The sequence below is a fragment of the Dipodomys spectabilis genome, unplaced genomic scaffold (assembly GCF_019054845.1).
Source record: "Dipodomys spectabilis isolate Male_0828 unplaced genomic scaffold, ASM1905484v1 ptg000157l, whole genome shotgun sequence".
NCBI classification, from domain to species: domain Eukaryota; kingdom Metazoa; phylum Chordata; class Mammalia; order Rodentia; family Heteromyidae; genus Dipodomys; species Dipodomys spectabilis.
Window position 1 is genome coordinate 778,802 of NW_024870834.1, and position 24,790 is coordinate 803,591.

At 49.1% G+C, this 24,790-nt stretch overlaps 1 protein-coding gene across 2 annotated transcripts in view; it reads right to left on the reverse strand.

The window, feature by feature from the left end:
- Evl (Enah/Vasp-like) overlaps nucleotides 1-24,790 on the reverse strand; it is a 58,796-nt gene that overhangs the window by 12,265 nt on the left and 21,741 nt on the right. For both annotated transcript variants that reach the window (XM_042692642.1, XM_042692640.1), the window contains exons 3-5: nucleotides 24,037-24,214; nucleotides 3,079-3,142; nucleotides 568-629 (exon numbers count right to left, since the gene is read on the reverse strand). In XM_042692642.1, the coding sequence (XP_042548576.1) occupies nucleotides 568-629; nucleotides 3,079-3,142; nucleotides 24,037-24,214 (304 nt within the window). The remainder of the gene's footprint in view (nucleotides 1-567; nucleotides 630-3,078; nucleotides 3,143-24,036; nucleotides 24,215-24,790) is intronic.

Sequence of the window (24,790 nt, forward strand, 5' to 3'; positions counted from 1 at the left end):
TTCATATCAGTAAAACTACACACTGTTCACCTGCTTACTTCAGAGACTACATCTGAACAAATTAAACAAGACAGGGATGTAAAAGCACTTGGCAATAAGCAATTTCTATGCCTATCAATGAGTGGCCAATGCCATTGTCTGGTGTGTTTAGCTCCTCAGGCATTCAAGGTCGAAGCCTGGAGACCACTGTCCTGGGCAGTGGTCTTTGACCCAGCCCTCTGCACTTACCATGGCCACAGCCTTCCTTTTGTGTTAGGATGTATGTCTTCTTGGCTGGATAGTGGGCTCCCTGGGAGCAGGGACTCATGCCTGCCCTGCCTCTGGTGTGTCTCAGCCCTCTGCATGGTGCCTGACACACAGGAGATTAGGTGTGTCCTCTTGGGGAAGGAGTGATGGGAGGCCCAGATGGCTGAGCAGAAGCCCGTCTGTGCCTACGTCTTCCTCCCTGATCCATTCCTGAGAGATGGTCACTGGATGTGATCAGCTCAGAGGGCCTACTGTGCCTTGGGTCCCAACCGAGGGGCTGCTTGGAAATGGGTGGGGAGTGCGGCTCAGAAGAGCTCTCACCTGTGGCTGAGGTTCTTCTCTCCAGAGACTCTTGGCGGTGCTGCTGCTGCTCCATCACTTGTCTGAAAAGCAAGCACAGAGGATGGCCTAATCTGTCTGTGTCCAGCGTAACACGCTCTGGGCCATCTGGACTGGTGAACTCAACGTACAGAGTTGATTTCTCAGTCCTTCCCCACTGAGTGGCTGCCTCCACGTAAAAGAGGGGACACGCCGGGCTCAAGTGCCCAAATGGGGAAGGGCTAGCCATCTCCTGAGTTCTGGTACACTAGCAAAGGGCTGCACAGCGGGGGAGAACTTCTGACTGACTTGATTTCATTCATTGGACTGAGACTGATCAGGCTTTTCCTTTAGGCCACAGATCCCTAGCCATTTCTGGCCCCAGGAAGGTCTGTTCTTAGTGTACCTGGCTGACCTCTGTGAGACAATTCTTAGGGACTATTGCTTGTCAGGAGAAGGCCACACACCATATCATTTCTACTGCACACCCACTGCAGGACAGACCTCTTTGGTTCTGCTGTACAATGTCACATGCATCTCAATGGGACCAATATCCTAGTACTCTAATGGCCTTGGGTGCTCTCAGATGCTGAATGAGTAAGGACAGTGATCCCTACGGATATCCTCTGAGTGCAGTGGTGAATGGTAGAAAGGAGAGGCCTTCTGGTATCACCTAGGAATGATAGCAGGGCTGCACACTCCACCCGTGTGCTACTGAAACCCAGGGTTGAGTGTTCCCAGGCCGGCACTGTTGAAAGCAGGCTGTGTCTGTGTGTTGGCCATGGACCTAAAGCCTTGGACTGAAGTGAGTTCTGGGTCTCTGGTGTGCAATAGGTGCTCAGTCAGTGTTTTCTGAAGTAGAAATACATGAATCTCATCTAGGAAAGGAGCTTTTTAGTCACTTCTCTGAGATTCATGGCTTCATGATCAGAGACAAGTCATTTCCTGTTATAAGCCTCAGAGGCCTGGGTATAAAATGAGTACCATGGCCTGCAAGTAGTATGTGGGTATGTGAAGAGCTCCCACCAGCATCTGCATCAGCTTCTACATCCAAACTGCCTGAATTCCAACTTCCTCCACAGGATCACTCAGGAATCCACAGTAAAATGAAGACCTTGGAAAAATCAGGTCTTAGACTGGGGATGCAGTGTAGTGGTAGAGTGCTTGTCTAGCATGTATAGGGTGTTGGTTCTATCTGTAGAACTGCAAAAAACAAAAACAAAAACAAAAACCAACTCTTCTGAAGTTATGACTGTGCACTATGAGCTATACCTCTCTCCTGGAAAACGAACTGTGGCACTGAGGGCTTCCGTACTTCAAAGTATGACCACCAGGGGGCGCTCTGGTCTGGCGCATGTTCTTTGCAGCCCACCTTGGGTTCAAAATAGGGCAGTTTAATGGAAGGACCTATATAACAGCAGTAAGTCTCTGCATTTTTGCCTCTCCATGCCTTCTTCTGGGTAAAGGCTTCCTGGGACCTGGCAGGGGCTTGAAACTGAAGTCAGACTTAGCTGCTGGCCTTCTTGTGCTCAGGCTACATTATGCTTCGGCCTCCTATTGTCAGGAGGTGAGCCATTTCCATTCTGAGCCTCAGCTAGCTTATCTGGGAAAAGCTAACAGTAATAACAACCACTAATGGTTACTGTGAGGATTGAAATAATACAAAAGCACCCAAAGATCTTCCTAAGTTGCAAAGTGCTATAGTTCTGAGGGCAGATCAGTGAACACCTGTGAACTGACAGAAGCACATGCTCATCTAATACCTCAGGCAGAGCAAGGTTAACAACATCTTCAAAGGAGGTAACAGGGTAAGAGCAATGGCTTGCCCAGGATAATGACACAGCATGTCAGAGACAGAAGGCTTAGGGATCCTTCACCCGAAGGCATCTTGGAGAGGCCAAGGAAGAGAATGTGTTAAATCTCACACCAGTTGATGGGTGGCAGGCACCAACTCCCTGCTGTTCAGCGCTGCAATGGCACTTGCCTACACACCTGGAGTAGGGTGTCTCACCGCCTGGGCTGGGCCTCACTTCCCTCGACAAGCGCTCTAGATCTGAGGCACAGGCTGTTCGAAGCAGATCACCAGGCATAGAGATGGCAGACTGGGTCTGGGGGTATTTCCTTGGGGAGGATGCTACAGACCTCTGGTGTGATCTCTGGACATAGCACAGTGCTCCCTTCCCGGCAGGGGAAGGATCACAGCCCAGGGAGCTGTCTCCCGCAGGCTGTGCCCTCTAGGTCATAACTACCTCCTCTGGCACTTGGGAAGGTTAAATTAAATGGTGACTGACCAGCACATGCACATTGTCAGTCTCAGCATAAGGGCTATATTCCGGAGGTCAGGGTGCTCACTATAAAACACCGGGACCTCCACGGGCCTCTGGGACTCCATATCCAGGAAAGGCTGCCTGTAGTAGAGCTCTCCCTCGTTTCTGGTCTGGCCTGTTGCCCCTGCCTTGAGTGTGTCCTCCCCAGCACTATGGAGGAGGTATCGGGCTGGCAGCTGTGGGTTACCTTCTCTGCATGTCCATCTCCTCAGGAGAGGGGCCATTCTGCACCTGACGCTGAGTGGAGGGGCCTGCGGAGCAGAGAAGCAGAGTGGAGCAGTCAGTAGAGGGAAGGAAAGCCCTGCAGGTAACCATGACTACAACTCCCTCCCCACGTCCCTCCTGGCGTCTCTTTCCCAGTGGGCCCTCCCACCTGTGCACGACTTTGTCCCACCCAAGTCAATCACCACTTCTCCCTTTCCTGTGGCTCCATGCTGAGCCAAACTATTAGCTGTTGGCATCGCTTTCATTCCCTTCAAATGATATTTGATATTTCTGCCTCCTTACTCTCTATTGTCCCCACAACTCCTTAACCCTAGCTCTAGCCTAAAACCACCATGACAGTGGCCCAAACCAACACGTCTGTGTTATTGTGCATTGAGCACACAAGTGAGCTCGATGGTGGGTGAGAATTTAGGTCTGCCTATGTGCGGGTGGGGGGTCGTCTTTGCCTCATGCCCTGCTGCCTGCACTAGGTTCTGCAGCTGTGCGTGGGGAAGAGCGAAGTCTTGGCATCACTCTACTCTGGATTGCCAGGGAGCCCCTCAGATCACATTCAGCACCTTAGAGACAGGACCTCGCTGTCAAACCTTGCGCTCACAGAAGCGTTGGTGCTAAAAGCCTGTGTCAAGGTTCCCCATGCCTCGAACCTGAGAAAGAAAAGATGGTTCCATCTCTGACAGTTCAGGTGTCCTGTGGAAACCACAGAGTGCCACAGGGACTTGGAGAGGGACTGTAGGCAAACCTAAGATGTCAGCAACACCAAAGCTACACAACTTCAATACTGACATGCGGGAATCTCACCTCAGAAGCTCAGAGAGTTGAGGACCCTTGCCTCCTTGTTCTCAGGAAACAAGCAATTGATATACAAGCCCTATTACATCAGTGTCTGGGCACTTCCTTCCTTCAACTGAATTCTAGTTCTCACAACTAGTGCAGGGAACTTGGAATGGTAGAGAAAACTAACCCAGAAATGAAAATGACTAGTTCAAAGTCTTATTATAACAAGAGGCAGAGGAAGATATTTAGCTACAAAATACCACCTGCTTCTGCTCCGCTTTTTTTGCAGTACTGGGATTTGAACTCAGATCCTCATGTTCTCACTTGGCTTTTTCTCTCAAAGCTAATGCTGTACCACTTTGAGCCACACCTCCACTTCTGGATGCTTGTGCTAGTTAATTGGAGATGAGTCTTACCATCTTTTCTTCCGAGGCTGGTTTCAAATCGTGATCCTCAGATCTCAACCTCCTGAGTAGCTCCAACAGGAGCATCTGGCTCCTCTCTTCCCTCCTCCCCCTTATTTTTGTGCCAGTTCTGTGGCATAACTCAGAGTTTGGGTGCTATCCCTGAACTTCTTTTTGCTCAAGGCTAGTACTCTACCACATGAAGAACCACAGCTCTACTTCTGGCTTTTTGGTGGTTAATTAGAGACAAGAGTCACACAGACTTTCCTGCTCCAGTTAGCTTTAAACTGCAATCCTCATATCTCAGCCTCCTGAGTACCTAGGATTACAGGGGTAAGCTATAGTGCCTGGCTCCCTCCCCCACCCCCTGCCATTTTTGGGCAGGACTGGGGTTTGAACTCAGGGTCTTATGCTTGTTAGGTGCTTTACTTCCAGATATACAGACAGACACAGACATAGACACATGCACATACACGCATACAGCCTCATTTTTCAGACAATAATTTTGCCCAGGCTGACCTCAGACCTAAGTTTTCCTGCCATGGCTTCACAGATAGCTGGGATGACAAATATAAGCACCATATCTGTCTATTGATTTAAGATGGGGTCTTGAACTTTTTGCCTGGGCTGGCCTCAAACTGTGATCCTTCAGATCTCTGCTTCCTAACTAGGCGGAGCTCTAGACATGAGCCAGAATGTGCTTTCATGCTTGGTCAAAAACAATTCCTTTCTTTCTTAAATTCAGCCTCACTGTGGTATCAGATTGAGATTAGCTTGAAGAATAAAGCTGGTGACTCACATGCCACCAGCCAGTCACCTGTAATCCTAGCTACTCAGGAGGCTGAGATCTGAGGATTGTGGTGTTCAAGGTCCTGAGTTTAATTCCCAGAACAGAGAGAGGGGGTGGGAAGAAGCTAAGTCCCTTGGACGGAATAGCCTCTGGTCTATGGCCTGTCCCGTCCCAGGGCTGAAGCCTTGGGTGTCTGGGCTCCACAGGCTGCTCTAAGCTCCTTTGCATCTGCTGACCTGGTATGGTCAGGGTGACTACCTCTGCCCCCAGAGAGCAGCCAGCTGCCCACCCTGTGGTCTGATGGGGCGACTTGCTTTGGATTCCTCCTTCTGCTGGTTGGCCTGCACTTGTTCCCAACATCCTCAGCCAGAATGCTTCTCCAAAGGGCTAGGGAAGGCCAACAGGAGCTCCAGCTTCTCCCAGGCCTGGTTCTGACACTTGAGACACACTTCAAAGTTGGCTGGAGAGCAGAAAAGACAGCACTTGATTGCGTATGGCCCTCCACTATGCCTACTGTCTCTCAACTGGCCAAGCTGCCCCATGCAGAATCTCAGGAGGGACAAAGAGAAGGCCTATTCTTCCTCCCACCCCCTTCAGTCACAGGGCTTGAACTCTGAGTCTGGGCACTGTCCCTTAGCTCTTCAGCTCAAAGCAAGTGCTCTACTGCTTAAGCCATAGCACCACTTGCGGTTTTCTGAGTGGTTTACTGGAGATAAGAGTCTCACAGACTTTCCTGCCTGGGCTGGCTTTGAATCTCAATCCTCAGATCTCAGCCTCCTGAGTAGTTAGGAGTACAGGCATGAGCCTCAGCTGTATGGCCTGAAGGCCCATTCTTTCTTGGCAGTCTGGTCCCTTGGGAAGACCCCAGGCAACAGGGCACTGGTGGGTGCTCCTTCATCAAAGACTCTGTTTTTCAGGCAGGAGCAGCTGCACACAGGAAAGCTCTTGGGTTACTAGTAATCACATGCTTATCTGTTCAGTGCTGAACAATCTCGGGTGTCATCCCTGCAGTACGATTAGAGGCCAAAGTGGAGGACAAGTCACCTCTCACCCCGAGCTGAGATGGGATCCTGCAGAATCCCAGGCAGTGGACAGGAGGGGAACTTGATCCTCCCACTCCACCTTCCATAGCTCAGCAGTTACCGAGTCTTACTGGTTCTATGTGTGCTGCCCCCAGAAACCCTGGGTCTTTCCATCCACTCCTGGCTGCCTCCATATCTCTCTCGTGGACTCATGTCTGGGTTTACCCTTTGCCCCTACCCCTGTCCTTTCTCCATACCTGCCCTGTACATGGACACTACAGCCCATGTGGCCTCGGGGAAACAGAGCTGCCCATTGCAGGTTACCTGATAGGAGTCGAGGCTCCTCGGGCTTGGCTTTAGCCCTTCTGCTTCCTGTTCCCGCTCACCAAGCCTGACCCCAAAGTGCTCCCTACCTCCTCATGTTCTGGGGACTAAGCAATCCGCCTGGGACGCCTTCTTCTCCTGCCATGGTTTCTAGGCTGATCTCTCAGTCCCCTCTGTCACAAAGCCTGCCCAAGTCCCACTCTCCTCTCCATTTCCCCACATGGATGTGGGGAGACTCCCAGCCACCTCTCTCATCACTGCGATCTGAGAGCTAACTTCTCTTCCACACCAGACCCTGAGCTTGAGGGCACAGAGTATAACTCTCACTCATCAGCAACTCTGGAAGGGGTCAGGTTGTAAGCATTATGCCCACCTTTGGTCCTCAGCTCCACCCAGACCTGAGGGCCTCCTAGCTCTGGAGTTCCCGCCATAGAGCTGGCCCCTCCCTCTCTCCATCCAGACCCACCTGAGCTCCCACCTATCTCACTTCCGACCCCCAGACCCTGCTGCTACCTATATATAGTGGAGGGCGCCATGTGCTCCCTCTCCGGAGGAAATATGGCTCCGGTAATAAACCTTTTAACAATCTTTCTCCTGTGCCTGCAGGCCTCTGAGTGGTCCCCTGGGATGCATGTGATGGATCCTTTCACAGGTGAAGAGGCTAGGCCAAACCAGCCTTAAGTGAAAGTACAGACCATCTAATAGGTGAGGCTCAGCAATACAGGCTAAGAAGGGGCTTTGGTTTGAACATTGCCACTAAAAACTCTTGTTGAGAATTTAACTGCATTGTAATGGTATTAAAGGTTGAGACTGTTAAAAAAAAAAAAAAAAAAAAAAGACCAGCCAGTGCTGGTGGCTCACACCTGTAAGCCTAGCTACTCAGGAGGCTGAGATCTGAGGATCGCGGTTCAAAGCCAGTCCAGGCAGGAAACTCTGTGAGACTCTTATCTCCAATAAAACCACTAGAAAACCGGAGGTGGTGCTGTGGCTCAAGTGGTAGAGCACTCGCCTTGAGCTGAAGAGCTGAGGGACAGCGCCCAAGCCCAGAATTCAAGCCCCATGACTGACAAAAAAAGACCAGGCCATGAGTATTCCATTCATTAAGTGTATATATCTGTTTGTCTTTCCTTTTTTGGTACTGGGGATGGAACCCAGGATATTGCACTTGCTAGGAAAGTGTTTTGCCACTGAGCTACATCCCAATCCCATTCTTATATATAGAATTTGGTGATATTATAAAAGGCTGAGTTTAGTCCCCTCTGGCAATTCTCTTGCCTTCGCTGTTGCAGCAAGAAGATCTCACCAGATACCACATCTTTACTTTGGGAATTCCTAGATTGTGGAACAAAGCCAGTAAGTTCCTAATGATAAACTAATTCATCTTAAGTGTTCCATTACAACAGCATAAAGGAGACTAAGAAAGAAGGGACCCTTCACATTCATGCTTGTTCAGAAAAGAGGCCAATCAGAGGTGGGTTCTATTCTTGCTAGGTTGATGAGAAGCCCTGGGGCCCAGCTGAAGAGAAGGGGCTGCTAACCCAGCCTTTGTTTCCCATGTCTTTCTGCCAAGGGCCTCTCTAGCTCTTCACCAGCTGTGAGATGTCTGGAGACATCTGCTGTGGTCACGTGGTCATCCTTCTCTGAACAGCAAACACAGGAGGGCACTCATCTGAGGACCATCCCTTAACCAACTTGTTCCCAGGAGCAGCTTGGTGGCAGGAGTGAGATTACCTGCCTAAGGCTCTGCCCCACATTTGTGAGCTGGGCACCCCTGGGTAATCTCCCTGCATCGTCATCTATAAAGTGAGACGCTAACACCAACACGAATATGAATAATGGTACCTCACAAAGCTGGTGGGGAAAAAAATGAATTGCTTGATCCAAGAAGCACTTGGTAAAACCTGCAAAATGTTAGCTGTTGTGGCCACTTAAACTCTGCGAGGTCACATATGAACCTGCCTGTGCATAGCTCCTTGGTCCGGGTTGGTCTGTAGATGCTATTCAAAAGGCACTCCTATTCCCAGGAGGGGCAGTGGCTGAGAGGCTAGGGCCTGGCTTGCCTGAGGGAGTTTCCAACTAGGATAACACTCTTCACCTCTGGCAGGTCTTACTAAAGTCAATGAAGAGCATATCTGTACTATGGACACATAGAAAAATGCAAAAGAAAATAAGCCAGAATGCCACATACTAGAAAAAGCAGGGTAGCCAGGTGCGTTACTGGTCTAGCCCAGGGCATCAGGGCTCACCTGTTGGCAGCAAGCCAAGCCTCCTCTCTGAACATAAAGGGCTGGGAGAGAAAAGAGGCTGAGCCTCAGCTGAAACCTGAATCCATGTCTGTCTGTTCCAAGTCCCATAGGACCCAGATGGTTTTGGGGAAGTGGCTGACTTCTTGCTGTCTGAGGTCCAAATTCCACCAAACACCCACTCCTCCCATGGTAACTTGGGGGGAGGTATCCTTTTATCTCTGCAGGTGATGTAGTGGAGACTATAGGGGAAAATCAACAAGGGGAGAGGGTGAAGTGGGGCCAGCCTCCAGCTCTAAGCCTATTGGAAGGTCAGTGAGAGAAAGGAGAGGAAAGGAGGTTGGCTGGAGGGGTAGATGTAACGGACCCAAGGCAGACTGTGTGACTGGAGGAAGCGAAGCCCAGAAGATGGCACCCCATTAAGAGAGTACCTAAGACAGGCACTGGGAAGGGCAGTATCCCACCTGGGACTCACTGAGGGTGTCAGGCAGGTGACACCACTTGAGAAGGGCCGTAACTGGTTGCCATGTGCCTTTCACAGGCTGCTCCAAGATGGTGTGACCTTGTACTTGAAACAAGGGAAAAACCTGACTAGAGTGTCGTGGCATTTCCTTTGCCTTTTTAGTTCACCTCTGACGATGGTCATGATGACAACTGTTGCCTAGATTGCTTTTCAAGGAATTTTAAGGCTGCTTTTGTTGACGTTACCAACTCCTTCACTGGCCTGTGCAGGCATCCAACTGGTGACCTTTTGATGTCAGAGGGCTGAAAACTAGCCCATGATCATGTTATGCCACCATTGTCCCTCCTTCCCCCGCTCCCTTCAAGACATGCTCTCTTGCTACGAAGTCCAGACTGATCTTGGCTCATAATCTTCCTGACTCAGCCTCCTGACTGCTGGGGAAACAGATGTACACTACAAATGTCCAGCTGTGTCACCGTTTTCTTTCCTGCCTTTTTTCTTCCTTTTTTGGGTGATATTGGGGGTCTGAACTCAGGGCTTTATGCTTGTGTGATTGGCTGGCACTGTATATCCTGAGTCACACCTTTAGCCCTGCTTTTTGCTGGTGATTTTGGAGATAGAGTCTCAAGGACTTTTCTTCCCAAGTTGGCTTTGAATTACAGCCTTTCAGATCTTAGCCTTCTGAGCAGCTAGGATTATAGTGTGAGCCACCAGTGCCCGGCAATGTGCCACCATTTTCTGAACACATCCTATGACATTATTAAGATTAATGATGCATCTGCAGATCACCAATTATCCTACTTCTTATCACCTTCTCTCATGCCCTAAATTGCCCTGGTTCTTCATCCTGTGCATGTCCTAAAGCCCTATCTTTGGAGAGAACTATTAGAGTCTTGCTCTTCCATCTCTGCACGTGGCTATCCTGGGAATAAACTCTCTCGAGAAAAACTCATCACTGCAGTGATTATACAATATGGTGGGAGGAATGGTCTCTAGTAGCATACTTGGTATTTGTATTACACTTCTTCAGGCTTTTACAACATCAGTTTTTGACATAAGGACCTGACAAAGGATTCCAGTGCAGGATACCATCAACTGCAAGCATGCTGCCTATCTGTAACAGGAAGCAGTAGGGAGAGCGAAGGAGAGGGAAAGAACCGGATGCACATGATCAGCTTCAGGGAGAACGGACCAGAGGCAGATGACACATCTCTCCTCTCCCACACCCTCACCAAGTGGCTGAGATGCCTCAGCATGGACAATCACACACAATCACAGCACAGGGCACTCCCCACCCCCACACATGACTCTGTAACACCCAGCCTGTCTACAAACCCGTGAAGCGCAGGCACAGAACAAGTGGACAGAGTTGTTCATATTCCCAATATGTTACGCAGCTCTTGGTGTACAGTCAACATGCACTATTTAGTGCATAAAGGATACTGGGCTCTGGAAAACTGTCTGAAGATCTCCAGCCTCAGCATGGAGGACCATACAGCCAATGTACACTGATTTGCCTGATGGCAGCAGGACAGAGCAGATAGGAGGAGGGGGACAGGGGTGCAGAGGAGGCATCCCGACTGGCTCCTTCCTTGGACAGATGCGTGCCTATGCTGTGGTCTTGCTGGCTTCACTACCCATGTCCTCATCTGCAGGGTACCTAGGAGATGTGGCTCTGGAGAAAGGTGACACGTAGGGCTCTACACAGACTTAAGTGCTACCAGATCTGACCTTGGGGGCTGGGCTGATAGGCTTGAGGGCCTTAATTAGGTGGGCAGCTCTCGATGGCAGAACGTGTTCTTCCTGCTGACTGAAAGTAGTCTGGCCAGTTGCCTACAGAAATCTGTGAGGACCGGAGGGACTGTCTTATAGGCTGGGCAGTCCTGAGCATGGAGAACCGTACTCTGCTCCTCTCCGGCCCTCCCAGTAGCCTCCATACCCGCCTCTCATCCCATTCCCACCCCTGGCTGTGATCTTCTAGACTACTACATTTATAGAAATAACCTTCAGGGTGGGATTTTTTTTTTTTGGTCGGTTGTGGGGCTTGAACTCTGGGCCTGAGCGCTGTTCCTTAGCTCTTCAGCTCAAGGCCAGCACTCTACCACTTGATCCATAGCACCACTTCCAGTTTTCTGAATGGCTTATTGGAGATAAGACCTTTCTGCCCAGGCTGGCTTTGAACTGCAATCCTCAGATCACAACCTCCTGAGTAGCTAGGATTATAGGCATGAGCTACTGGTGCCCAGCTAGGGTGATATTTTTGTTTGTTTCTTTTTTTGAGATAGAGTATTGCTCAACAGCCTAGTCCTCAGACTTGCAATCCTCCAGTCTTAGCCTGCCAAGTGCTACCACATCTGGGCCTTCATGTGAGCTTTGCTGGAGTTTCACCACTAAGTAATTAAGTAATTAAGGAGAGACTCTTCCTTCTCTGGCCCCAGTTTCCTATAAAACAAGAAGGATGGAACCAACGATCATTTAGCAATCTAGATCAAAAGACAAAGAAGGAAACATGCAAAAATGTTAACAGTGGGATTTTCCAAATGATGCACCAGTGTCATGAACTAGCTTTGAAATAAATAAAGATCAAGAGTTCCTATGAAGGGCATTCCTCTGTGACTCCATCCCCTGTGAGGCTGTGGGGATCCTACCTGCATGGTAATTTAGACAGCCCAAAGTGAGCAGAGGAGGCAAAGCTGACACCTGCTTCTAAGAAAGGGCTTCTGCCAGCCTACCCCCACACATTATTGAGCCTCTGGGCCACCAGCCCCAGATTCTTCCGGGACAAGGGGACTGGGACTAAGTTTCCAGCTTATCTCTATAGGGAAGGCATCCCTTGGCCTCCTGAAAAGATGGAACCCGAGATCCCAGGAGTGCCAGAGTCAAAGGATCCAGAAGCTGCTCGGTGATACTTGATGGAATTTCTGGCCCGTGAACGGCAGCCACCTGGTTTGCACTGGGCAGAATCCCAAGCACTCCTGAGTCCCTCCCCTTCTTCTCCCCCCTCCACCACCTCCATGGCTGAGTCTCTCTCTTTCTTCTCCCTCCCCCCAACCTCTCTGGATGGCTCCTTCCAAGACATAGCCTTCATTATGCATTCCCCTCTGTGTCAAGGCCTTGTCTTCCTCATTAAGTACTATTCCGATTTCCAGGCAGGCAAGTGTCCATATGGGAATGGAGTCTGTGACCTGGGTCTAAACGCTGGTTTGGCCACTATTCTTAGAGTCACCTGGCCAAAGTCACACAGGAATTGGTGGCAGAGTTGGGGTGAGCGCCCAGGACAAATGTGTCCACATCAATGACTGATCACTGATGTGGGAACAAACATCCTATTTAAACAAATAGCAAAGGTAGGCAGTGTCTTTCTCTCCCATGCTCAGCTTAGGAGTTGACAAAATACATGACTGCCATCCCTCCACATTTTAATGTTGCTTTAGTTGCTTGCTTAAAGAAACGTTTTGGGAATCTTCCAGTCTTTTCAGCCTAGTCCTTATTGTATGAATTTAGGCAAACAGTGGGATGACAGTCTATACTAGCATTACCAGTACAAGCTGGCCTGTCAGTCCCTGAATTCCAGAAATAGACCCCATTCCTGTGCCCTACCCTTGGGCCAAGCATTTAGGACCTCATGGAGTAGAAATCCTCTTGTAAACGACAAGACTCCTTCAGAGAGGGGCGATGCCCAGGCATCATGGAGTGAAGACCCAATCAGCCCTCGAATTACGCTTCCAAAATGAGTCACCAAGGAATCTTCTTCAAGGAGGTCCTCTTCTCATTCTGACCATGACAGCTTGCAACCTGGGGTCACCCTGGATGCCAGTGAACAGCACCCCTTTCTTTCTTCCTTGCATGGAGAGGTCCTGAGGCCCAGAGAACAGGGCAGAAGTTTGCCCAAGATCACAGCCACCAGGAGCAACATGGAGGCACAACCAGGAGCAAAGCACCCGCCTCACCCCACCCCACCCACCCCACAGGTTTGTTTGTGCTTGGGACATCTCCTCAGGCAAGCTGTTTTTCTAGTAAGGTCTCCTTTTCCCTTCCTAATGAGCTCATTTAAGAACACAAAATAAAACTTGAACCTCAAACAGAACAAATCTCAAAAAACAATGTCATCTTTATGGTTCACAAAGCATTCCTGCAGAACGTTTGGTGATAGATTGCCTAATTATTCAGTGTAGGGCTTATTAGCTCCACTTTATAGATGGGGAAACTAAGGCTCAGCTCAGAAAAGATGAGGGACTTGCCTGAGATGGCTCGGGCATCCAGCAGGCAGCGTACCTGGAGCCCAGGCCTCCCGATGCCAGTTGACACTGCTGCTTCTAGGCCGCCACTTCTGCACATCCTGCCATCAGCAGTGAGACACTCTCAAAAGATCCAGCACCCCCACCCCAGCCCTGCCCCAACAGGTGGGAGGGAGAAGAGAAGCTAGGAGGAGCAGAAGGGAGAGGGAGGCGCTCCATCACCTACAGGTCACTCTGCAAAGCATGGTGCAGGCACAGTGGCAGAAGCAGAAGCAGTGGAAGGTCCACTCCCTGCTGACCATGACGGGCAGGGCTCCTCGGCACACTCCTTGAGGCACCTCTACATCCTGGCCACTTACCTCCTCTTCCTCAGCTGCCTGGCTGGCGCAGTGGTAACGGATATGCTGTCCCTCTGTCAGATGGGCTCCACCCGTCAATCTTTAATGAAGCTTCCCCAGGTAACCTATCAGCACACTCCTAGCTACCTGACTCCTTCAAGCTCTGGGGGACCTGGAGGATCATCCAGACCCCTTGTGGGGGCCCCGCCCACAAGCTCTGGATATACCAGGTGTTGCCAGAAGGACCTCCCACCGCAGCTCTCCTCTTACCTGTGGGGAAATGGGATGGAACCAGGGTAGATGTGTAGGCAGAGGAAGCAGGTTGGCCAGGAAAATGGATTCCTGGGCCCTGTGCAGCTTAGTGACCTGCTCTTCTCTGTATCCAAAGGCCTCCTGGCCTTCCATCTCCTTTTCTTCACCATCACATCTGTTCTCGCTCCTGACCTGTTTCTGCCACTTCTACTTTCTTCCCCAGGCAGATCAGCTCTGAGCTTTATGTAAGATCAACCCTGGCCCCACCAGCAGGCCTTCCTCTCTGACCCCTGCCACTGCCAGGCGGCCGTGGGTACAATGTCAGGCCTGTGGGTACAGTGACCGTGCCTTCTACGTGCAAGGCTGGTCTGTGCATCAATGATGGATAAAGTCGTGGTATCCAAAAACCTTGGGTACACAGCTCTCTGACCCATGGCACCTTCCGCCATCCTCAAGGAGCCATCGTAATTATTCTCTCTCCTCTCCTTCATCACCGTAGGATTCTGCACGTGACCTAAGTCACTGCTCCCAAGTTCCTACTTGTTTCTGGAGACTTCTCATCCCTCTCTGCACACTAGCACTTGGCACAGGACCTGGCACCAATTGTATGGGAGCACCTGTTCCCAAAGGCAGAATCCATTTCCCTATGCCATGTTTGTTTTCTCCTGTTCTTGTCCTCTACGAGTCTCTATAAAATGTTCTCCTGAAAATTGTCTTTCGTGTACCTCTCTGGTCTGTTTAGATTTGAGCCTCATACACTCTTACTTAGGGGATTTCCAACCTCTTTGCTTCAGGCTTGTCCTCTTGAGCCTGCTCTTCCATGTTAAACAGAGAGCATAGCTCTTCCTGCCATTCCTTGGCTAGGGATCAGCTGTGGTTTCCATGGCTTGCATGGGAAATCCTTACCTTGGGATGTGAGAACTAAATGCCAACTTCCTCACCTAGTCTCAGTACTTCTGGTTTCTCTCTCTCTCCCAAGTGACTGCACTTGGAAAAGGCAGCCAACGACACCAAACTTGCCTACAGTCTTCCCTTGTAGGGACACACTAGTCCCTCTGTACTTCTCTGGAATAGACTATAAGTACCCCAAATATGCATGCATTTGTAAAAACAAAACAAACCAAAAACCAAAAACCAACCCCCCTACAACCTGGACTTCAACGGAAACTCCAGCTCCAGCTCTTGGCCAGCTGCCTTCCTCCCCGCATGAAGCTCATACTGTCCGGCCCACTGCAATCTCCCTGTGGGAGCCACAGAGCTATGCTCCTGGGTTTGTACCCTTGGGACAGCTTTTCACTTGCTCCCCAAGGACTTAATCTTCCTACCCCAGGGGTTGCACGGGTGTGTGTGTGTGTGATGAAGTGTAGAGTAGCACCCACCATGTCTTCAGTGCTCACTACCTGCCAGGCGTTGCTGTGAGAATGAAGACTGTGGAAACTGCTGGGAGCTGAATTTGAGTCCTGCTCTATCAGGTGTTAGCATGTATCTGTAGCCCCCAGACCTGAACTCCAACCTGCCCTTCACAAAAGAGAACTCTCCCTGGGGCTCCCAGCAGTTTCTCCTGGATAGCTGTGCCCAGACCTTGCTGGGCACTCAGGGTAGGTCCCACCTCTAGCCCTGGCGTTACAAGGATGCCCCCCCTTCCCGTGGGGGAGATGGCCATGCTAGCTCCTCTGTTAAACCTCCTTATAAACTTGCTTCTGTATGTGATGGTTGCCGTGTGGTCTTCTGGGATGGATACTTTCATCAAGTACTCTTCCACCTCACATAAGCTGCAGGAGAAGTTCTGAGCTCTAGAGTATAATGACCGAGCCTGCCTTTCCAGGGCTGGCCCTGTCTACTCCTCCCACTTCCCCTCTCCCCTCCCACATGTGCCAGCACCAGCAGTGCTCCCGTGGGAAGCACGAAGCTCCAACATGTCACTGCGATTTTATAATTTGCTTCTTCTTTCTGCACTACTCTCTAATCTTCACAAACATGCAACCATCCTGAAGATTCAAATGAGCCATGCTGCTGTGGTGTGGATAAAGTTTCTCCCCAAAGGTTTATGTATTGAAACCTGGTCTTGGCGGTGCTATTGAGGTGTCTGGATCACAGGCTATAATTCATCAATGGATTTATCCACTGACCAGTTCACAGGGCAGTGGCTATTAGGAGGTAGAGATTAGTTAGAGGAAGGAGACAGCTGTTGAGGGGTATATGCCTTTGAGGGGTATATCTGTACACACAAGCGCGTGTGCAAGCGCACGTGCACACTCACACACACACTCTGCATCCCAGCTGCCCTGAAGTGAGTGACTTTCATCTGCTACAACCATGATACCTCACATGTACTGAGAAACAGAAGCCAAGTGACCATGCACCAAAACCTCTGACAAAGTGAGCCAAACAAACCTTTCTTCCTCCAAGCTGTTTTCATCAGGTATTTTGTCACAGCGACAGAAAAACTAGCACACATCTCCATCCCCAGAGCTCTCCCAGGAGACTGCTCTCTTACCACAGCTCAGGCATGCTGTGAGTCCCGTCATTCCCTCCACTATAGTATGCATCATCCTGTATCCACAGGTCTCTGTAACCAGCCGCAAGTTCCATGAATGCAGAGACCAAATCTTACTCATAATTGTGTGCAAAGTGCAGAATATATGCCCAGTAATTCACAGGTGCTGTTTGTTCATTCATTTGCCAAACACACAGAATTGTGATAAGCATTATGGATCCAGCCATGGATACAAACTTCTTACTTAGAACTTGCGATCTACAGAGGGTAGACAGACAAACAAGTAAGGACACAGCACAAAAACAGCAAATTATGGTAGGCTGAGTGTGGGTCCAACTTAAGACAGACAACTGATTAGATGACATTTAAGTAGAGGCCCCACCGAAGTGAGGGAAGGAGGGCAAGGACACCCTGGGCACAAGGGACAGCAGGGACCCAGGCCCGAGCCGGATGCGCCAGGCCTCTTTGGGGAATGGTAAGGAGGCCAGTATGACTAGAACCAAGTAGGAGAGAGAGAGTAGGAGAAAGCAAAGGCAGCAAGGTGGCCAGGCCAGAGCCCACAGGGGGCATACAAGCTTCAGAAAAGAACATGGACTTCTTTAAGAAGCTGAAGTCCTTGAGAGCTGAGCAAGGACTGACCTGACGTAGACCTAGAAAAATTGATTTGCTCGCTGCGTAGAGAAGAGACTCAAGAAGGTGAAGTGTGAAAGTAGGCAAATTGAGCTGGTGGCTGTTGTAAAACTTGTTTGCTGAATGGATGGCTAGATGGACGAATGCAGGCAGAAGACAAGCTGGTGGGGGACAGGGGCTCAGGTGCTCATTCCCTGTCCGTATTAGAAACTGAAAGTTGTATCTCTAATTCAACCCTTCACTCTCCAGATGCTATGGAAGGTTGTGTGAGTTAGCTCTTATCCTTTATGCACTGAAGATGTGAAATTATTGAAATGATGAACTGAACTGTACTGCATTTATCTTAAATGCAGCTTTCATTTTTTTAAAGGTATCAGGACTGAGGCTTGAACTCAAGAGCCTGGGTACCGTCCCTGAGCTTTTTTGCTCAAGGCCAGTTCTTTACCACTTGAGCCACAGCTCCACTTCTGTTTTATTTTGGTGATTAACTGGAGATGAGAGTTTCACAGGCTTTCCTGCCAGGGCTGGCTTTGAACTTCAATCTCAGGTCTCCGCCTCCTGAGTTGCTAGGATTACAGGCGTGAGCCACTGGTGCCCAGTGAAATTATTGTTCTTTAGGGAAGAGGTTATATGAGAAAAAAATATATGAACATTTATGAATTCTTCATTCACTTTCATTGGTATTTGCCTACAAAGATGGGATTATATTCATAATTTACTCTGATCAAGTTGGGTTAACAGCAGATAACTAGTCAAACAGGGTGTCTTTTGAGAGGGTTTAACTCAAGAATTCATACACTAGCTTGGCATTTTTGCTCATTGGTGGTGCTTTACTACTTGAGCCATACCCCCACTTCTGGTTTTTTGCTGGTAATTGGAGATAAAAGTCTCATGGACTTTTCTTCCTGGGCTGGTTTCAAATTGCAACCCTCAGATCTCAGTCTTCCAAGCAACTAGCAGTAAAGATGTGAGCCTCTAGCGCCTGACTGAAAGGCAGTCTTTTTTTTTTTTTCTGGTTGTCTGGCTGGAACTCTGGGCTTGGGCACTGTCCCTCAGCTCTTCAGCTCAAGTCAAGCACTCTACCACTTGAGCCATGGCACCACTTTCAGTTTTCTGCATGGTTTACTGGAGATAAGAGCCTCACAACTTTCCTGCTCAGGATGGCTTTGAACTGCGATCCTCAGCTCTCAGTTTCCAGGGTAGCTAGGATTACAGGCATGAACCACTGGTGCCCGGGTTGAGAGGCAGTCTAATTCATATAATATATGCAGTGTCTCCTGAAAGGGCCATGTTGTCAAGGCCCAGGGAGCTGAGCACCGCATACACTGGCATGTGGTGCTCCAGGAACAACACAATTTATTTATTTTTTTTTGGTAATTCTTTATTACTGAGGCTCGTCAGGGCCTTGTGCTTACCAGGCAAGCAGTCTGAGTTGAGCCATACCTCTAGTTCTACAAGTCACATCCACATCTATCGTACTTTCAAATCTCACAACAACTTTATGAGGTGGTTATTATATCCATCTTCAACATGAGGAAATTAAAGCTTAGCATGGGAAAACGGCTTGCTCCAGGTCTCACAGCTGCTACACATGGCAGAGTATGTGCCGAGCAGATACCTATAGCTAGGTTTGATCCCTCTCCAGTCTGTGCCGTTGTCCATCACCTGTGCTAATATAGGTGGCACTTGGGCTGGCTGCTTGTCCAGGCACATGAGGACAGTCCCCCACCAGGAATGCATTAGGCAGATGCTGGAGAGACTGTGCTCTATACTGTCTGTTCACTCTCTTGTGGCCTAATTGGGCAGGTGGGGTCCAGAGTGTACTGTGGAAGACAAAGCCCCCAAAGAATACTGCCATTAGTGTTAGGTAGATAGCCTTGGGCTGGTGCAGGAGGTGGCCTTCTTTCTTTTGGATGTAAACTATAAACCAGTCATCAGCCCCTTAAAGGAGGACAATGACAGCAGCAAGATACTGGTGAGATGTTCAGAAACTGGAGTCCCCACAAGCAGCACACAGTACCTGCAGAGGGACACCGTAAAGGCCAGGCAGAATCTCCCAAACCATGTAGCTCTCATGTTTCACCCTGGTCTACCATCAGCTTCTTACCACGGATTCCCTTCGCAGAATGCTCGCTACCATCCTGCCTCCTCCAGCACTGCGGCACTGGGCACTGCCACCGGGGCAGGAACTGATGTTACCTCTGCAGGTCATCTTTGGGATTTAAAGAGTAACTTGCTAAGGTAATTTTCAGTTGACAGTTGTACAAACATCATTTCAGGCTCTCCTTATAATACCCTGTGAGGTAGGTATGAAAACTCAGCTTACAGTTGGAAAGCTCAGTTTAACAGTCTTGGACAGGGTAAGTGACCCACTCCAGGTATACTCTTAGCACAACAGGTGCCCAAATCCATATCTGTCTGGGTCCACATCGGAAGCTGCTTCTGCAGCACCCACATCAACAGCTATGGCCCTTCACTAGGGCTGTTGGGGGACGGAGGCGTGTCCTTGGTCTGTGGTGGCGTCGATCAGCAGGCCAAGGTGACGGGTGCGATTTCTGTGTGAGACAATTCCATTAACCATGTCCCTCAATCACAGATAGCACCCCTCACCTTGAGCCCAATGTCACAGGCAGGCTGGCGAGCGGTGGTGCTGGGTCAGCAACTCCATCTTGCTCTGTTCAGGAGGATGTAAGAGCAGGGGGCACCAGGTATGCTGAGACACAGACTGAATGAGTGAGCAAATTCGTGCTCCTACATGCTTACACAGCAGTCTCTCCTAAAGATGTAAAACACAGATGTGAAAAGACACCTTTCTCTGAGGAGCTCAGATTCAAGACTAGACAAACAAGAGTCCGGGCTAGAGGATATCCCCTGTACACCTGCAATGATCCCACAGAACAGTCATGAAAAGGACGAGCCACTAACAGGCCAGGAGACAGGCCCAGGAACTGCTGGGGCAGCCTGGCTGAGAGGTGAGAGCTAGTTAGTGGCCCTAAGAAGCAAACCTAAGTGAAGGCAGGTCCAGGCAGAGGGCGCTCGGTGCTCGTACACGGTCTGCTTCAATAACACTGGCAGGGAGGTCTGACAGAAGGGAAGCGGAAGCTGGCTAGTTAAGACTGTGCTGACACCTCAGAGGAGACAGTGAGCAGATGGGTCTGTAACAGACAATAACATGGCAGAGGTGTCCCAGGACAACTCAGCATACATGCGTGACACAGAGATGCTTGACACTGAGTTGGGGCCTGAGCAGAGAGTCAGAAGACAAGTTCTAGGACTCACATGCCCTCAGGTGTTGGTTTGTTTCCCTAGCTGACCAGATGACAAGGTTCTAGAGATAAAGAGGATACTTCCTGACTGAATTCAGGCACTGAGCGTGATGAGTCGAGTGGTGCTCACTGTTAGGATACAGGCAAAAAGAAAACACTACGACGTGCTGAAAGGATGGCTAGACTTTTCAAGGCATGGGGGAGGTCAGGTATTGGTGGCTCACCCCTGTAATCCTGGCTACTCAGGAGGCTGAGATCTGGAGGACTGTGGTCTGAAACCAGCCTGGCAATGAAATTCCATCTCCAAAATAACCAGCACAAATCTGGGCTGGCTGTGTGGCTTAAGTAGTAGAGCCTCAGCCAAGCCAGCAGGCTAAGCAAGCATGAGCACTCCGTAGAAAGCCCCAGTACATAGCAGGGTAGGGAAGAATGCATTAGGAAAAATGTAGAGCCAAGGGCATTCAAGGTACAAACAGCCTGAACAGAATCTGGTGACCTGTGTAACTACTGGCACTTGGGAATCCAAAGACCCTGTTAGAATCAGCAGTCTGTGAGTCTGCGCATCATATTCCTTCAAGAACAGAGGTTAGTCGAAGACAGATGTGTCCTTGAGTTTAGAAGATGGCTGCCAGAGGGTAGCGGGAGGCAGGGGCCAGGAAAGGAAACCTGGGCCGCCTGGACCTTCCCTACCGCAAGCCCACAGACACACCCAGGGTGTCAGCAGCTTCACAACCAGGGTGATGATGACAGCTTAGTATCTTTTTTCTCAGAAGGTTAAAGGGTAATTCCCCACAAAAAGATGTTATGAGTAAAATTCAGCCCAACTCCAAGGAACAGAGGCTTAGCAATGCTTCCACCTTCTTCAATGAGGAAACAGAAGTGAGCCCATGTTTCACTTCATCTCTGTCTAGAAGTCCCTTGCTGGGTTCTTTCTCAGGTTGTAGCCAGTGGGTCACTGGCATGGACTAAGGACATGGGTGGGTTTGGATAAATTCAGTGAACATTTGTCATCTACCACTAACTAGTAGAGTCACACCTTAAAACTTCCAATGACATTATCACCAGCAGGACAAGTAAGAGACAGACATAACCACTGTGTTCTAAGAGGCCAGGAGAACCAACACTTCACTTCATTTCTAATTCACCTACATTGCCTGGGAGAGTGGGAGAAACCTTGGGTGTGACCTAGCTCTGCCTGGACTCTTGTGGCCCTGTGAGGCCCTCCCCTTGCCACGTTTTAGTTTTCCCTTTATGCCAGGAGAGTATTTTGGATCTGGGGACAAAGTGAAGCAATGTGCCATTAAGGACATCTACCAGGTTACTCATGCTGTCTGACTCATCTACAAACCGTGTTCCCACGTCTCCTCCTTCATCCTAATGATTTGCTATGATAACTGACATTACCTAGGGAGACACTATGCTAATTAGAAAGGACACAAATGAACAGTAAGATGGAAAGTACACAGAAGGTGTACCTTCCAGAAGGTAAATTCCCTGGAATTTACCTTGTGTGGGCTGCATCACCCCCTCAGCTCATGGTCAGAAGCTCCTGACCCCCACTTGGTTTACATTTTATGAAGGTTCCATCAGAGAGGCACAACTATTTACGTACAGAGGACCTTGGTGACTGACTTCCCTGACTCTTCTCACTAGGCTGGGGCTCTGGAAGCCTCACATCTATTAGGCAGGGGCTCTACTGCTGAGCTAAACTCCAGGCCTCAAAAGGCACGCATCGTGCTAGCAATTCCAAGGATCTTAGAGGCTTTTGTATTAGGAACTGGGTATTAAAATATTATAATAGTGCTGGGAAGGTGGTTCAGTGGTAGAGCGCTTGCCTTGTATGCTCGTGGCCCTGGGTTCAATTCCTCAGCACCACATAAGCAAAAAGAAAAAAACCGGAAGTGGCGCTATGGCTCAAGTGGTAGAGCGCTAGCCTTGAGCTGAAGAGCTGAGGGACAGCACCTAGGCCCAGAGTTCAGGCCCCACGACCAGACCAAAAAAAAAAAAAAAAAAAAAAAAATATATATATATATATATATATATATATATATATATAATAAAAGATGTAGCCAGAAGCCGGTGGCTCACGCCTGTAATCCTAGCTACTCAGGAGGCTGAGATCTGAGGAGCATGGTTTAAAGCCAGCCGGGGCACGAAAGTCTGTGAGACTCGTATCTCCAATAAACCACCAGAAAACCAGAAGTGGCGCTGTGGCTCAAGCGGTAGAGCACTCACCTTGAGCTGAAGAGCTGAGGGATAGTGCCCAACCCAGAGTTCAAGCCCCACAACTAACGAACAAAAATAAAAAATTAAAAAAATTAAAAGATGCAGTAACAATAATAACAGCAATAATATGAATAAAAACTAACTTGTACTGATGATTAGGTACTAGACTAAACATTTCACCTTCTAGCTCATTTAAACCAACCCTATACATCCCCATTTATAGATACAGACACTGAGGCACAGAAAACTTAAATAAGTTGCCCATGGTTCCTCAGCTGGAATGTGACAGGACCAGAATTTGAACTAAGCAAGCAGTCAAGACCCCAAGCCTAGTACTTAATCGCCATGCTCCACCAATGTCAAACCCTCACCGACAGCTACAGGATATGTCTGAGGTGGTCAGGACACTCCAGAGGAGAAAGCCTTAGTCCTCTCAATAGCTGAGGTAAAGGTCTAATAAGAGCCACAGGGGGCTTCTTTAACTTCCCTGGTCAGAAATGTGTGCTGGCTTTACTCATCCTGTCTACACCAAGTGTCAAATTCACCCACGTCTTGAAGGTATGTGGGGTCTTTCAATGGACAAGCCCCACCCGCCCTCCCAGTTTCATTTCTGCCCTCCTTCCCACCTGCACTCTGCAAGACGTGCTGCGTTATCCTCTTTACCGGCATGCAGCTCTTCTGCCTGGCACCCCTACTCACACTCTGCTTTATGAACTCCTCGCCCCTCAGAGCTCCAGCTCAAATGCTACCACTGGTGATACCACTGACAGGCAGTTACCTGTTTCCCTTCCTTTGTTCTCCAAGCACCTTACATAGTCCTTTATGAGAGACTTACTACAATGCTGTATAGTCAGTTGCTTATGAATCCAAACTAGTAACGTGTGGGGGACGCTACTTATCTATTCTATCCTAGTCCCTTACACTCAGTAGATATTTACCATCTGTTAAACATATGAGGAAGTACATTTTTCAGACATGGAAGGATATACAACATCAAACAGAACTGGACATAACGGCTTTAAGAGCATATTGGGGCTGGGACTGTGGCTTAGTGGTAGAGTATTTGCTTAGCATCCTTGAAGCCCTGGGCTCAATTCCTCAGTACCACATAAACAGAAAAAGCTGGCAGTGGCGCTGTGGCTCAAGTGGTAGGGTGCTAGACTTGAGCAAAAGAAGCTCAGAGGCAGTGCCCAGGCCCTGAACTCAAGTCCCAGGACTGGCAAAAAATAAATAAAAAAGAGCATGTTGGTATGAACCACTATCACAGCTGGCAAAAAGATACAGAGTCATTGTTTCTCCCTCTAAACTAAGAGTTAGGCAGCAGGTTTCCCGAGGACCTGTGTAATGTCACTCAATGGAATGACAGTGCTAGGATGCCAGACAACCAGAGCTGTGGGGCGTAGGTAGAACAGGAGAGGGTCTCGGCATCAAGCCAAGACAAAGCCCAGCTTACCTCCTTCTTGGGAATTCATGATGTTCAGGGCAAACAGCATTGCATTGGAGAAAGTGGTCGCCTCTTCCTTACTTGCAAAGTTTAAGCCATATACCTGGCGGGCATCTCGCCACTGGTGGAAGGTTGGTGTTGCCTGATTGTACTTCAGCCCTTTCACGATCGAATAATTGATCACAACCTAGAGGAGAAAAGACCGAGAAATGAGTATAAAGAAAATGTAAGTGAAATGGAGGGAGCCCTGATGGGGCGAGGATATTGTATCCCCCGGTTTATGGTGCATTGGGATGGGGTTCAAAGAAAAGGAAAGCACGATTGGGGACATTTTTCCAGAACATATTCTATAGAGCAGCGAAAATGTGAAAAACTCATGATTTCATTTAACTAATAATATTGTGTAGGCACAAATCTCCACATGAATATATCAGGACTCAGCAGTTACGTTCTTGTGTTTTTTTTGTGCCAGTCCTGGGGCTTGAACTCAGGGCTTGGGCACTGCCCCTGAGCTTCTTCTGCTCAAGGCTAGCCCTCTACCACTTGAGCCATTTCCAGCCTTTTCTGTTTACATGGTACTGAGGAATTGAACCCAGGGCTTCATGCATGCTAGGCAAGCATGCTACCACTATGCCACATTCCCAGCTCTTTTTCTAGCCTCTAAAAGAGTTTGTATAAGATTAGAATTGTTGCTTTCTTAAATGTTTATTTAGCCCACTGGGTCTGCAGTTTCCTTGTGGGATGGTTAGATTTATAATTACAT